Genomic DNA, 16871 nt, shown 5'->3' on the forward strand with positions numbered 1-16871 from the left:
CGCTTACGTTACGGGTTTTGTTTGCGCTGCAGAACCGATACGTCACGGTTATGCGACGCGTCATGAGGCGTCTCACGTGGCTACGTGATACGTCACGTAATAAAGAATATATTTTACAGCTATAGATATTAGCTTTTAAAAAACCAATGAAATTCACTGAAAAAACCATAGGTTATAGACCATATATAGTTAGGAATTTGCATTTACAAAACCTTGAAAATTCACTGAAAAAACCATAGGTTAGAGACCATATATAGTTAGCTGGACATTTTATTGACAAAAAACCAATGAAATTCCATATATAGTTAGTTGCACTAACTATATATCGCGCACCCGCAATCCACTGCTGATGATGTCACATATTACATCATTCATGACATGGTCAGTGACATCACTGATGACATCACTGATGACATCTCAAATGACATCACTGATGACATCACTGATGACATCTCAAATGACATCAGTGATGACATCATGACACACCAATACCAGTTACTACATACGCACTCACTGATTCCTACGTCTACACACACATTCACTCATTCACCCATACAATCACTCATACATACAGTCACTCATTATTACACTATCATATGCACTCATACACCTATGCAGACACTCACACACTGCCACTCATCCATGGAGTTACTCACACACCTAGTCAGTCCTGTAAAGAATCAATCACACTTCCATTTCCTCATCTATACAGTTAAACACAGAACACCATACTTCAGTGACATCACTGATGACATCACTGATGACATCTCAAATGACATCACTGATGACATCTCAAATGACATCACTGATGACATCATGACACACCAATACCAGTTACTACATACGCACTCACTGATTCCTACGTCTACACACACATTCACTCATTCACCCATACAATCACTCATACATACAGTCACTCATTATTACAACACTATCATATGCACTCATACACCTAGTCAGTCCTGTGAAGAATCAATCACACTTCGATTTCCTCATCTATACAGTTAAACACAGAACACCATACTTTTCAAACATATACTAACACATACTTACTCTCTTATACAATCACTGATACAAGTACACATTGATATGCACAGAGTCACACACCTCCCAGCCAGCCACACACACACTCAGTCTTCCATACATCCACTCATTCTTCAATATGTAAAACATATTTAAACTTTACAAAAACACACAGACACTAGATGATGTCATCAGTGATGTCATTTGAGATGTCATCAGTGATGTCATCAGTGATGTCATTTGAGATGTCATCAGTGATGTCATCAGTGATGTCACTGACCATGTCATGAATGATGTAATATGTGACATCATCAGCAGTGGATTGCGGGTGCGCGATATATAGTTAGTGCAACTAACTATATATGGAATTTCATTGGTTTTTTGTCAATAAAATGTCCAGCTAACTATATATGGTCTCTAACCTATGGTTTTTTCAGTGAATATATATATATATATATATATATATATATATATATATATATATTATGCTACTTACCAGTATGCATCTGTTCTTGGCATGTAGGGCTGCTGACATTCATGTCTGTGCATAGATCGCCGCCTAGTGTTGGGTCCGGAAGATTGCACTTTGTTGTCCTGGAAGAGTCTTCGAAGTATCACGAGATAGGTGACTCCTACCCTGGACTACAGTGGGCATGGGCATCTTCTCCATCCTCAGATTGTTTTTCGCCATTGTGGCAGAGATGGAGATAGTAAAGTAAGAGATGGCCATGCAAAAGATAAAGCTGCAGCTGCGACAGGCACTGGGGAGGAGGGCGGGCGATATGAATGTCAGCAGCCCTACATGCCAAGAACAGATGCATACTGGTAAGTAGCATATTCCGTTCGAGGCATGTGGGCTGCTAAATTAATATCTGTGCATAGACTGTATAGCAGTATCTCCTCTAGCCGTGGCTACCTGTGTCAGCTGCAGCAGTTTGAAAAAGAGTTTTGAGGACAGCCTGGCCTACAGCAGCTTGCTGCTTAGCTTGCACGTCTACACCGTAGTGTTTTGTGAAAGTGTGTATGGTAGTCCATGTGGCTGCCTTACATATCTCAAGAGGAATATTCCCTAGGAAAGCCATGGATGCCCCCATTTTCATTGTAGAGTGTGCTCTTGGGGGGACATTTAAAGTGCGTTTGGCTTTTTGATAGCATATTTGAATGCATTCAACTATCCATCTGACTATTCCTGACTTTGATATTGGATTCCCTTTATGTTGTGGTGAAAAAGCAACAAATAGTTGCTTTGTTTTTCTAAATGATTTCGTTCTGTCCACGTAGTAAAGCAGAGCTCTCTTTACATCTAGTGTGTGTAGGGCTCTCTCGGCTACTGACTGTGGATTTTGGAAGAACACTGGCAGTTCTATAGATTGGTTAATGTGGAAATTTGATACGACTTTGGCATAAACTTAGGGTTTGTTCTAAGAACTACCCTGTTAGCATGTACTTGCATGAAAGGTTCTTGAATTGTTAGTGCTTGTAATTCGCTAACTCGCTTGAGTGAGGTAATGGCAATCAAGAAAGCCACCTTGCACATTAAGAATTGTAGTTCGCATGAGTGTAGAGGTCCGAAAGGAGGCCCCATAAGTCTGGTGAGTACTATATTTAGATTCCAGACTGGGGAAGGAGGGTGTCTTGGAGGGATCACCCTTTTAAGACCTTCCATAAAAGCCTTGATTGCTGGCACTCTAAACAGTGAAAGGTGTTGCCTGTTTTGAAGGTATGCTGCTATGGTAGCTAGGTGTAGTCTTATTGAGGGTATGCTAAGTTGCATCTCTGAAGATGCAGTAGGTAACATATAATGTTTTGTGTGGAAGCATCTAATGGGTTGTTTTGGTTATTGTTGCAGTAAATAACAAATCTTTTCCATGTTGCTGCATAGCATGCTCTACCAGTTGGCCGTCTAGCCTCCTTGATAATGTTCATGCAATCAGGAGGTAAGTTAAGGTATCCGAACTCTAAGACTTCAGGAGCCAGATCACTAGGTTCATCTTATTGGGATCTGGGTGCCTGATTTCTCCATGGTTCTGAGTTAGAAGATGGGGTGCGAGGCACAGCCTTTGATGAGGAACTACTGAAAGCTCCAGGAACATTGTGTACCATGGTTGTCTCGCCCATGTGGGAGCAACTAGAATTAGCGTGAGTGAATGTTGCTGCAGTTTGCGTGCCACCAGCGGAATCAGCGGTGCTGGGGGAAAAGCGTATGCAAATCTGCTTGACCAGTTCATCCATATCGCATTGCCCTGTGACAACGGATGTTGGAACCTGGCGGCAAAGTACTGGCATTTCGAGTTTTCTTTTGTGGCAAACAGGTCTATTTCTGGGTGACCCCACTTTTGGAAGAATGGCTGGAGAACTTTGGGGTGAATCTCCCATTCGTGCAGTTGTTGGCTGTGCCTGCTGAGCAGGTCTGCTATCTGATTGTCTTTCCCTGGAAGGTGTTCTGCTAGGAGAAAGATGTTTTTTGGAATTACCCACTTCCATATGCTCTGTGCCAAGTGGGACAGCTGTGGAGAGTGTGTTCCTCCCTGTTTCAGGATATAGTACATTGCGGTCATGTTGTTCGTCCGGATCAACACGGTCTTGCTGCACAAGTATTTTTGGAATGCTTTTAGGGCTAGGACTATCGCCAGCAACTCTAGTTGGTTGATATGCAGTTTCTTTTGTTTGTTTGTCCAGAGCCCTTGTACTGTGTAGTGAAGGAGGTGGGCTCCCCAACTGTCAGTGATGCGTCCACTGTTCGTACTAGTTGTGGAACTGGCTCTTGGAACAGTCGCCCCTTGGAAAGGTTTTGTGGGTTCTACCACTGCAGAGAGTAGTGAGCGCGACTGTCCACCAACACTAGGTCTTTTAGTTGCCCTTGAGCCTGGTTTCATTGCCGTGCTAGGCATTCTTGCAGTGGGCGCATTTGAAGTCTGGCATGGGGGACTATGAATATGCAGGATGCCATCATGCCTATGAGTTGCATGAAGACTCGAGCTGGCAGAGAGTGTTGTGGCAGAAATTTCTGAATGAGCATCTGCATGCTGGCTATTCTCGCTGAGTTTGGGTATGCCTTGCCACTGAGGTATCTATAGTGGCTCCTAGATATTGTTGTATGTGGGAAGGTTGCAGATGCGATTTTGGGTAGTTTATCGAGAAACCTAGGCTGTGTAGCAGCTGAAGGGTTTGGGACGTGTCTTCTGCACACTGTTGGTGCGATTTCGCTTGTATTAGCCAATCGTCCAGATACGGGAACACATGGATGTGTTGCCTCCTGAGATGTGCTGCTACTGTCGCTAAGCATTTTGTAAACACTCTCGGAGCTTCGGTTACCCCGAAGGGCAAGACCTTGAATTGGTAGTGTTGTCCTTCTATTGTGAACCTGAGATATTTTCTGTGAGCTGGATGGATGGGTATGTGAAAATACGCGTCCTTGAGGTCTAATGTTGCTAGGAAGTCTCCTTGCTGTAGTCATGGGAGCACTTGCTGTAGTGTGATCATATGGAAGTGCTCTGATTGTATATATTGAGTTAGAGGTCTGAGGTCCAATATTGGTCTGAGGGAACAGTCCTTCTTGGGAATAAGGTAGTATAGGGAGTATACACCTGTCCCTTGATGTTGGAAAGGGACTGGCTCTATAGCCCCCTTTTCCAGCATGCATTTCACCTCTTTTTGTAGCAGGGTGATGTGTTCTTTGGACATAGGACGGTACCTGGGTGGTATGTTTGGTGGGGTAGAAGTGAGTTCCAGGCAGTAACCATACTGGATAATTGGTCTCACCCACCTGTCGTGGTATTGCGTTCAAGACAGGTAGGAATTGTTGGAGTCTGCCTCCGACCGGTGTTAGCTGGTCTGGAGGTAGCGTGATGAAGTCACTGTTTTGTGGCAGGGAAGGCTCTGGTGTTATTGCCTCCACGTCCTCTTCCCTTATTATTGTTTCCTCTATAACCTCCTCTGTTTGAGTTTTTTGTAAAGGAACTTTGTGTGTTGCCTTTGTATGATGACGTTTGGGAAGTATTGCCTCGTGTAGCTGCCCTGTATGAGGAGCGTCGAAAGGAACTTCTGTGTTGCTGAAACTGCAATGCTCCCATTGACTTTGCAGTTTCTGTGTCCTTTTTCATTTTATCTAAAATGGTGTCGACAGCAGGGTCAAAAAGGAAGTCTTGGTTGACTGCCTGATTAAGAATAGTGGACTGCACTTCGTTCTTAAAACCCGAAATACGCAGCCATGCATGTCGCCTTCGTAAAACACTGGTGTTAATAGACCTGGCTGCGGTGTCTGTTGCATCAAGTGCACATTTGATAGAGGCGTTTGTGATGAACTTTGCCTCCTGTATGAGGTCCTCAGCTTGTGTTTTGAAAGGCTCAGGTAGGTGTTGCATTAAGCTTTTGAACTGGTCATAGTGCACCCTGTCGTAACAAGCTAGCAGAGCTCGTGTATTGGCTATCCTCCATTAATTGGAGACTTGTGCTGCTACCCTTTTATCTGAGGCCTCTAATATTTTTTATTCCTTATCAGGGGGAGGGGTTTCCCCCATTGTCTGTGAGTTGGCCCTTTTGCATGCGTTAGCTACAACTAGTGAGTCTAATGGTATCTGCCCTCTGATGTAGGTAGGGACTGTTGGGGCTGCCCTATACTTTTTCTCAATCCTTGGATTGATTACCCGTGCCCTGGCTGTATCTTTAAAAATGTCAGGTGCGTGTTTAACACTCCCTTCAGCATAGGAAGTGTTCTGACACTCTTTTCTGATGTTGGGAAGGTGTCAAATAAGAAGTCTTCCTCGACAGGGTCATTATGCATATCTACATTGTGGTACTGCGCTGCCCTGTCTATTAATTGGTTGAAGACAATGGTGTCATCAGTGGGTGAAGGCTTAGTTGGATAGGAGTAGACATCAGGGATGGGATGGGTGTTATAAGGGTCAGTTGGCTCCTCCCATGGTACATTTTGTGGCTCATGATCCTGTGGATAATCATAATCAGCCTGAGGATCCTCCCCTGTGTTCCCCTCATCGTCCCCATGGTGAGAAGGAGAGTAAGGAGCAAAAGGAGTAGTAGGCATAATAGGATAGAAGGGAATGAAGGGTCTAGATGAAGAAGTCCCAAAGTCCTTCTTTTTCAATGGAATAGGGGAATTAGAGTCAGTGTCCAGTGGCCTCTTCTTTCTTTGTAGGATTGTGACTTTACCAGTCTCCGGGTTAATCTATATTTTTGCCTGGTGGTCTGCTGGACGAGTTCTTACTCCACTGTTCTTGATTGTGACTCTTTTGGGTCGATACCACCTACAGCCTCGGCGACTTTTGGTGCCTTAGTGCTTTTCTTCGGCTCTGGCCCTTTTTTCGGGTGGGCGCGTGTTTTTGGGTCGACCGTGTCTTTCGGTTCGACACGTTTCTTGTGCTCGACAGGCCTCTTTAGTTCACTGTCCTTTGCCGAGTCGATGGTCTTTTTCGATCGACTGGTGTTTTCGGAGCACTTGTCTTCGGGTCGATAGCCTTTTCCGGGCGGATTATAGGCTTGGATTCAGCACCCTTTCCGTCGGCGACCTTCTTTGGTTCGGCGACCTTTGGCACAGCTGGCTTTTTTCGCTCAACGTATTTTTTTGTTTTCGGAGCCCTTCGGCTTGGCGTTCTTTCTGGGCTCGACAACCTGTTTGGGGTCGGCGCCTTTCGGCTTGACGGCCTTTTTTGGGTCGACTGTTTTCTTTGGGTCGACGCCTTTAGGCTGCACGGCCTTCTTCGGGTCGACGTTTTTATTTGGGTCGACGCTTTTGGGCTGTACACTTTTGTTCGGGTCGGCGGATTTCGGGTCGACAACCTTTTTAGGTTCTGGAACCTTCTTTGGGATTGCCGTACTTGGCCCTGGGGTCTCTGAAGGCTTAGGTTTCGGTTTCGGAGCAGAGCCAGATGGCGGGGCTGGTGAATGTTTCTTTTGATCTTGGCTAAGGCCTTTTGGCGATGCCTTGACCGGAGCCTTCGATAACGGGGTAATCGTTGTCGGGGCAGTGTACTCACGATTTGCCCCGGTGGGATCTCGTCATCGGAGTCCGAGTAGTCCTCGACGGTGACGATCTCTAGGTCCGAATCTGGAGCTTCTGGAAGTTCCTGGTCATCATCGAAGATGTTGTCCGGTTCCGGTGCCTGTCGCTGCATCTCTTGCCTAGCGGCCCGTCGATTCCGTATGGTTTTCTTTGATCGAAACTGGGCGCAGGCCGGGCAGGTTTCTTCCTTATGGCCTGGAGAAAGGCACTTGTTGCATATTGAATGCTTGTCAGTATGCGGGAACTTTGAGTGGCATTGTGGGCACCTTTTAAATGGGCTCCTTTCCATCGACAGCAGGCCCACGTGGCGTCGAAAAGGCCCAACGGCCCGCGTCGACGACCGATTCGAGATGGAAAGCTTTATCGAGTCAAGAGGTACAGAGTGAGAATAATACCGTCGAAGTCGAAGGCCTTTTGGCCTCTATAAAAGTTTTGTTTTGATTCCGAAGTTGGAGTGTAGGAATAACATCCGAACCCAATGGCGGAAAAAAACTATCTGAGGACGGAGAAGATGCCCTTGAGCACTGTAGTCCAGGGGAGGAGTCACCTATCTCGTGATACTTCGAAAACTCTTCCAGGAGAAAAAAGTGCAATCATCCGGACGCAACACTAGGCGGCGATCTATGCACAGATATGAATTCAGCAGCCCACATGCCTCGAATATATATATATATATATATATATATATATATATATATATATATATGTATATATATATATATATATATATATATCTGTAATCTCTCTTCACACACAAAAGAGAGCAGAGGTCACATCGGGGGAAACAGCAAGGAAGCAGCTTTATTGGCAAACCATGGCGAATGCATTTCGGCTTTTAATGCCTTCTTCAGCGCCCAAAGATGTTCACAGCAGCTTCCAATTTAGCATCATGTTGAATCCTGCTGCCCCCTTTGTTGAAGAAAGTCGGCTCCGCCCCCTATGTAGATGATGCACCACCTGTTGCAGCCTACCGCATAGCGCTGAACTGCAACACCCAGAATGCACAGATCCGATCCCAGGTAGGTGGTGATAGGAATGAAAACCCAGTGGGGTGGGCGGAATGTAGGATTTGCAGTTAAGGGAGCCCAAATTGTGAATCCTTGAAATGCCCGCAAAGTTTTTCCCTCGAGTTCCCTCACTGCCCCAACCGGCGTGCTGCAGACCAAATCTCGGCGGGGGTAGATGTGACAGTACACGTCACCCAAAGCCAGGTACAATACCTCGCAATATATATATATAGAGAGAGAGTTATAGATAGATATATATACATATATTAACAAACACTCACACATATGTATACATATGTGTGAGTGTGTGTTTCGCGAAATATGTATTGATATATACTATTAAATATTAGTGGAACTTATTTAATTTACATTCTAGTCAATTTATATATTAAGATATTTAACATTTGCTACTTCAAACTCTATTTATATTTAAAAACAAATCGATAATTTTGTATATTTTAGACTATATTAGTGTCAACAATATTTACTCCAACATTTCTGGACTTACCATAGTAAGTATAAAAGAATGATATTGTGCCAAAAAATGTTTTGACACAATATTTTTATCAACAATATGGTTTACCACGGTATGTGTCAGTGATGGCGAGAGAGAGACAGACTGCATTCTCATTTATATAATCTTCTGACACTTTCTCACTTTTCGCTAAACAGTTTGCATCTTAGCAGTTTACCGCAGAGCTAACGAATGGAACATTAAAAAATACAGGTAGCGATAGTCAGTTGGATGTCTAAAAACCTGTTCTGAAGCTTCATAAAACATTCATTGTGTTGAACCTGCCCTCTCTGCAGGGCCACCCCATAACCTTTTGCCTTTTACCCTCCACATTTTGCTTAATTTGTCTTTGTTGGCCTTAGGACTCTAACCAGTGCAAACAGGCTTGTACTCTCTACTTTAAACATGGTTAAATTGGCTCATACCCAATTGACATATTACTTGTAAGCAGAGTGGTATAACAGGCCCTGTAAATTAAATACTACCAGTGAGCCTGCAGCACTTATTGTGCCACTCATTTAAGTAGCTTTTTAAAACACCTCCCAGGCCTGCCATTGTAGTCTGAATGCAGTGTTAAATTGCCATGCCAACTTCACATTTAAACCCCCTTGCCAAGTCATAAACTCCCCTTGTATTACATATAAATCACCTCGAACAAAGGCCCTCGGTAGCCCATAAGGCAGGGTTCTGTGTAATTAAAAGGTTGAACATATACTTTTAGGTTTTACATGTCCTGGTAAATAAAAACAAATAAGTTTGTTTTTCACTACTGAGAGGCCTACCCCTCCCATAAAATAAAACTGTGGATTCCTTATTACATGTAATAAGCTGTAAATCCTAATAGAGAGCAGGTAGATATGTCATGGTTGGTGCCTTTGAAATTGTACTGATAAACTCTCTTTAATGGTAAAGTTAGATTTTTCATTACAATTTTGAAAATGCCATTTTTGAAAAGTTGGAATTTTCCAGACCTTAGCAGTTTGTATCTGCAGCCTGTCTTAGGTCACATGTCTGGGTTGTAGCTGACAATTATACTTTGTGAATTCCCCCCAGACAGTCACTCAATACAGGAATTAGGTGTGCATCAATGGACTGGCAGGCTGTAGGGGTGGAGCTGAGCACAGCCCCATTTGCAACTGAATAGCCTGTGCTCTACCTTCTCACAAAGAGCCTAACAACCCTGCATTGTCACTACAACCAGCTTGGAGCTAGGGCAGGGGAGTCAGGAAATCCCAGCTTCTCCCACCGTCCTAAAGAAGGGCACCAGGATAATAAAATAGGATCTTCAGAGCCACTCTTCGGTTCACTACTGGACCTATGGAAGGACTCTCAGAGGACTGCCTGCTGCTGTGACCTGCTGTGCTCTCTGCCAGACTGCTGCTGTACCTGGAAGGACTGCTTTGCTGCCTACAGCCTTCATTGAACCCTCAGTTGCTAGCCCTGCTGTTGGGGCCTAAAACTTCACCTGCACCCAGCCAGGACTACCAGAAGTCACTCCAAGGGATAATTCACTGGCCTCCTGTTTAAAGCCACAGTGACAAAAAAGGCTCCCACCATCTTGAACCTGCACCTGGACCCAGCCTGACCTAGTATTGATTCCCCATGAGCCGTCTCACCAGTTCCAGGCACTTGTTTGTGGTGCTAAAGGTGCCCAGATGGCCAAAAACGGAAAGTGAGACACATTTTGACCCAAGATTGCTCTGAGAACCAGGAAAAGAAGGGACCAACCTGCTCACCTATCTGCCAGAGGTACATCGCAATTCAGACTGACTTTACGGCTTCTCCTGCTACTTTCTCTTCTGCAGAAGCAAATCATTTTCAGCAGTTCTTCCCCAAAAGGGTATTCGACCTCATGGAACTGTCTTCCGGGCCCAATCTACTTCTGGTATCCATCGTGGTCAGCCATAAATTTCGTCTTTGACCTGGTCTCGTGCGACTAGATATCTGCAGTTGGCACTCTTTTAGGCATTTGTTTTTCCTAAAAATTTAAAAATTGATATCTCTGGTTTTAGTGATTTGGATTTTTGTCATGTTGGTGTCAATTTGTTAAAATGTACTCCGTTTCTCTAAATTGGTTTGGTATTTTTTTGTGCTGTGTCTTCACTTTACTTCTGTTTGAGTGCTATTTAAATACTTTGCACATTGCCTCCAAGTTAAGCCTGACTGTTTTTTTGTGCCAAGCTACCCAGGGTAAGGCACAGGTTAACTTAGCAACTTTTTCTGGTTCACCCAGCAAGTGATTGTGACTGTTGCATGACCAGGCTCACACCCCAGCCAACAAACAGCCCAATTTCTCACACATTGTGCTTTGCAAAAACACCAAAGGATTACTGAGAAAGCCAAACAAATACAGCAAACAAATTACCTGTATAGTGCAAGGTGTTATACCCATTTCCTCAAGCGCCAACTGGGCAGCCTTCTGTTTTGCAGCTTTTTTATTTTTTCCTTCAGCTTCCTTATACTTTTTGTCTCCAACTACTGCACAGCAAACAAACCTACAAAAATAGGACCGCTGTTAATTTATCTGTTGTTTATTAAATGTTTTTCATTACTACAGTTTTCATTCATTTACCATGCAGTCCATTGTTTTTGTTACAGTCCGTACGTCACTGAGAGTATTCCTCACAAGGACTTAGAAAACTGTTTGCTCCCATGAGAAAATAAATCTCTTCCCTAAAAGCAATTTTTTTTATGCCTAGCTAAAGATAGCTTTAGCTGTCTGCCAGACCTTTCACTCTATATTCTTTAATAAAAACACAGATTCGGCTTTGGCTTTGTCCCATAAGAGTATTTGTCTCTCAAACTCACCTCATGCTATTGGCTGTTTCATGTATCATTTAGCGTCCTATGAATGAATGAATACATTAATCAAATACATTTATTAAGACAATACACTCCATAAAATCAAACCAACTAAACAAATATGTTAAAACAAATATAAACAGAACAAATACACCCCCAGTTAACAAATCCAATCAGTTCATCATTCTAATTGCATTCCTAAATCATCCGAGAGCTACTGTCACATCTGAGAATCTCATATTAATTAACAATTCAATTGCCAACTTTTGTGTCAAAGTGCAGCATTTTAAAAAGACAGGTTTAAGAGTCTGTTTGTGAATCTCCAAAATAAAAAAAACAGTCCATTAAAATATTTAATAAAGTGCATTTAGTATTAAGTAAGCAGTAGCATTTTTCATGATTTCCTTTTATTCTTGATAACAATCTGGCATTGAGAAACTGCGGTTACATGCTACTCTAAAATTGAAAACTATTTGACTGAAATTGTGATCCATTAGTTTATGTAAATATGAGAACACTTACTCACCTCCCAATGCACCTCCTAATGTTCCTTTTTTTTCTCGTACTAGATAACAATAATTATGACAACATTTTACAGCATATTATAAAACACATACTATTCCAAGTGATTAACCAATGCCTAAAAGGAAGAGAAACAAGACAAAAACAGAAATGTTGAGAAATTAATTTTTCTTCATACCAGAGCCTATGCCACTATCAAACTGTGTTAGATCTAAATTATTCTTCAATCCAGTTAGTCAGTGGCGTCCACACCTTCTTACCCCATTCCTGTTTCCTGCGCCCTTTAAGTCTGTAGACTGCTAGGTCCAAACTATATATGGCCAATAGTCTTGCACTCCAGTTGATAAACGATTGAGGATCGGGGCTAATCCATTGAGATGTAATATTGGCTCTTAAAATGGCCATTGCTATGAATATAAAGCCAGTATCTGCCCTAGTCACACCCATAGTACTTTGAGCTTGATCCATCCTGAAAATCACGAAACCGGCTGTAATTTACACAGGCTTACCCAATAATTGTATTAAGAAAGCCTTGATATCTCGTAGAAAGTCAAACAGCTTGGGGCAGCTATAGAACGTATGTAACGTGTCGGCTGCAAATAGCCTGCACCTACTGCATGAACTACTCTGTGACCCTGACCATTTAGCGTTTTTCCCCGGGGTGTAATAAAGATCAAAAGTAGCCATATAATGTTGTGCTACCAAGCTACCAGTTATTAATATTGGATTAGCTAATGCGATAGAGCCTTCAATGTCCGTGCTGCCCTGCCCCAATTTACTATCCCATCTGAGAACCTGGGTGTCTAAGTCATCAGGAAGCGTTGTGAGTAATGTCTGGTAGATTTTCCCAAGTCTGGATTTGGAAACTAAGGTCTCCAGCAGTGGCACCTTTACAAAATTGCCCCTACCCTGTGACATAGTTTCCATCAAAAAGCTTCTAATTTGTAAAAACTTAAAATAATGTTTTGTGGGGAGTCCGAATTTTTCCTGCAATTCAGAGAAGGACATCATTTGACCCTCAGAAAAAAAAATCTCAGAGAACATTAACTTTCAGGGTGCCCCATCCCCTAGTTATAGAATCCTGAAAAATCGTTGGCGGTAGGCCATAAGATAACAAAGAAGTGTACACATTTAAATTCAGAACCCCTACCCGCCGCCTCATTTTCCTCCATATCGAAAATGCGGATTGAATTATCTTGAATTTTGTTTTCTTGTAATAGCTAGGTTCTATAATTCGAAACAGGGAATTTTGCGCTTCCTTAACTAATAACAGCTCATATATTGTAGGTTTAAGTGGTTCTGGCACTACCACCTTATTTCCAGCCAACAGTATCCCCAAGTGCTGCAGCAAAGCCGCCCAGTGGTACAGCCGGGAGTCCCCAGCCCCCCTCCCCCCCAGATTTTGGGAGGATTAGCCATTTCGTTGCCCTTCTGGCTTTGTGGTAATTCCACAGGAATCTCACACAGATTCCTTTAGCTTTTGCCATGCAAGAGGCTGGAAATTCGAGGGGAATTGTCCGGAACAAGTATAAGAATTTAGGAAAGATGGACATCTTTATAACGTTACAGCGCCCGTGTAAGGAAAGGTGGAGGTGATCTAATCTTGACAATGCTTGATCAGTACTTTTTATTATAGGTATCATATTCAGTTCAGGGATTCGCTCTACCTCATTCAACAGTTTAATACCCAAATAAGTTGCCACTGATAATGTTGGGATCTCCAGCGGTCTGGCAGTGACAGAATGTATAACCTGAGTTTTATCCGCATTTAGCTTATAACCTGATATAAGGCCGAATTGTTTGCCTAAATCAAAAACCGCGGGTAGTGCTGATCTTATATTTTTCGTAAATATGGCTACATCATCCACGTATGCCATAGTTTTATACGAGATCCCATTTACCGTGACAGCAATGTTCCTATTGAAAGTTTAATTCACAAACATTTAACATCACATTTCAGCTATACAGTGGCAGCAGATATTTTACCAGGAAATGGTTTCCATAATATTAAATAACTCCTCATTTGCACTGAATTATCTTTTTAATTAAAGAAACCACCCACTGTCTCCGAGTCTCTGTCTCTGGTGCTTTAAGCCACCAAAGATAAGATACTTCATTTACATTTTTCTTACAGTGGCAATTAGTTAAAGAAGACTAAAAGGGTATTCTTGCAAGCTCTATCCATGAGGTCAAACAAAATTCACACCTGAATCATAGACCCTTTTGGTAAATGTAGAACTCTTAGCATAGCACATTCTAGTTGTTCCCAAGGGGATTTCTTTTTATTCAGATATACAAAATTCTGTTCTATATTACACCATTGGTAGAATGTTTAGAGAGAATTCAGTCACAAGAGGGGACAAAGAGTCCCCAGAATATTTCTAACTGAATCTTAGTAGAGCTCACGCCCATAATGTAGTTCTTACTTTTAACAATTGGAAATACCAGTCCAATTTAAGCTGTCTGTAAACAACAAGCGTAGATATTTGTAGCTTTGAACCTCCTCTATTCTTTCCTGTGAGAAATCATTTATATTTTGGTTGCTTTTTACTAAATAGCATCTCTGCTTTCTCAACATTTATATTTATAAAACTTATTTTGTAATATTGTGCAAGAGAATACATTTTTCCCTGTTAACCTACCGCTGCAAAATCAAGGAGAATCAATTATCGGTACAGAGAAGGCAGGGGATATGTACATTGTGCATTTTGGGTGAGAAATAGTGGTTAGTTTTAAGAATAGAGGGAAGATCGGCTAAGTAGAGCCTAGACAAAGTTGGTACAATAAGAACAGCCCTAGAACAGGCCATTTTGCGCCAATTTTCTTTCTGGAAGTCACCCTATAGTGGCATGTACAGCCTGCACCGAGATTAATATATACAGTCATTGAATTAATGAGAGAGCAAGCCGAATGGTATTTCCCATGTGATCAGTTTCCTACTGTCTACTGTCTTGAAGGTAGTTCAGAAGTCAACAAAACACGTGTTGCTCATTTGAGTAGCCTCAAGTGACTTCTGAACTATTCGCACAGGGTGAAAGTGGTCCACCGTCAAATGGCCTTCTCAGAATCCCCCCTAAACTTTTTCCTTATACATTTTTGTAGGTTGTTAAACAAATCTTTGCAAAAACCTTTAAACCAACATTGGTCAAATGTATTAGATTATAGTTTTTTGGTAGGATTTCATTCCATTTTTTAAATATTTGTTTTACTACTGCACCCTTGCACCCCTCCTTTCACCTATCTTTGATATCCAATTGAAGAAGAGGGCAACAATTTTGGCCTACCATTGCATATTATTGTGGACCACTAGAGCTTTGAGATTATAAGGTCCAGCAGCATGGGTGGGGGGGGAGGGGGTTGGATTAGAGCGTGGATGTTATTTCTTGCATTACTCACTGCGAAGGATTTACCAGTTTTATTATCAATCACGTTTAACAGGTGAGACTTTTAGAGCTGGCATTCCAAAGGGGTTTTGGAGACGACATTCCCATTTATACTAAGACGTTATATTTAATAATGAACATGTCTTTAACTCACCAATTCACCAATCTCCAGAACTGTTTTTCAATTACTATATTCATTTCTTGCCATTGAGTGTTAAAATAGTGTTAAAATAGCTTGTCTTCTTTCCACATATCTGAGCTTTTAGTTTTTTTAATTTCAGAGTTGATCGTCCTGGATATAAGCCTTTTTTTATAGGTTAGCATTTTACAGATTATTCTTTTTAACTCTTGGCAATTGGAACCAAACAAATTTGCACTTTCAATGCTTCGCTAAATTTGTGCCACTATAATTATTTGGACCTGTAACCTGGAGACAGTTAACAAACCTTGCTTTCTGTGTATTTGTACTAGCAATGCTTGCTCAGAATGTTATAGAACTTGTCTTCCAATCCGTTATCAGAAGAATTAGCATGAAGCATTTGAATGCGAGTGCAGTCCACACACAAATCAGGCGTCTTGAATATGCATGCTCTACTGGGAGAACTTTATCAAGGATGCACGCTTTCTCACTTAGGCCCTGATTATGATAGCAGGCGGATGGACCATCACCCGAATCACGGGAGTCAGAAGACCACCTGACAAGCAGGCAGCGATCCAACCGTCCATTTACGATGCGACCACCCGGCTGCCTGTTGCAAAGTGCTCCTTTACATGGCAGCTTATGCTGCAGCCCAGGGAAAGGGTGGCAGCACAAGCCAGCATGTAAGATAACTTCCTGCCCATCCATGCACCATATGCCATGCACCCTGTAGTGCATGGCTAAGGGTGCATGGGAGAGTGTTGGGGCACAACATGTGCCCCCAGGGCTACTTAACAGTGGCCAACAATGGAAGGGGCCCTGTCTGGGGCCCCCAAAATCAGTTTCTGCAAGCCTTTTTCACAACGTTGTTTACGACATGAAAAGGCTGTCGGAAAGGGATATCGTAACCCCAAAGGCGGTGCCTGACTCAGCACCACCTCCATTCAGGATTGCGATGCAGACCACCGTCCCAACGGGATCACTGATGCTATCGGAGTAGGCGATCTGTACTCCACCTGCTGTGGGTCTCACCTCCTGCATTGGGCGAAAGCGCTTTTGGCGGTCGAACCGCCACTGAAGTCCTATCGGTGTGCGGTCCGACCGCCATCAAAATCAGGCCCATAGTGTTAGAGAGAGGTACACCACCTAGTTATCAATCCAGTATTTAACAGCTTATAGTCCCTTACGTGACAAAGCTGCCAAGTTCCACCAAAATAAAGTCAATAGGCCTGACATGATTTCCATGGCGGAAGGTTTTATTAGCTGGAGAATCTAACACAGTAAGACCCTCATCAAGACAGACAAGCTCCTTTACATCTAACCATCAACATATATTTTCTCCCACCCCCGAGCAAAAGCATACGCGGAAATTCGACTTTGGAGATTTAAATTTATTTAATATATCCCCTAAGATTTCATGTGTTGTTGTAGGCAACAGCTTCAAATTGAAATCTTCCACTAT

The 16871-nt window shown here is 42.6% G+C and overlaps 1 protein-coding gene across 1 annotated transcript in view; it reads right to left on the bottom strand.

The window, feature by feature from the left end:
- Positions 1 to 16871, bottom strand: part of EIF2AK2 (eukaryotic translation initiation factor 2 alpha kinase 2) — a 515830-nt gene that overhangs the window by 302096 nt on the left and 196863 nt on the right. Inside the window, exon 5 of the mRNA XM_086925273.1 lies at positions 10929 to 11058. Within this exon, the coding sequence (XP_086781399.1) occupies positions 10929 to 11058 (130 nt within the window). The remainder of the gene's footprint in view (positions 1 to 10928; positions 11059 to 16871) is intronic.

Source organism: Lissotriton vulgaris, chromosome 6, assembly GCF_964263255.1.
Source record: "Lissotriton vulgaris chromosome 6, aLisVul1.2, whole genome shotgun sequence".
In the NCBI taxonomy this organism is placed as follows: domain Eukaryota; kingdom Metazoa; phylum Chordata; class Amphibia; order Caudata; family Salamandridae; genus Lissotriton; species Lissotriton vulgaris.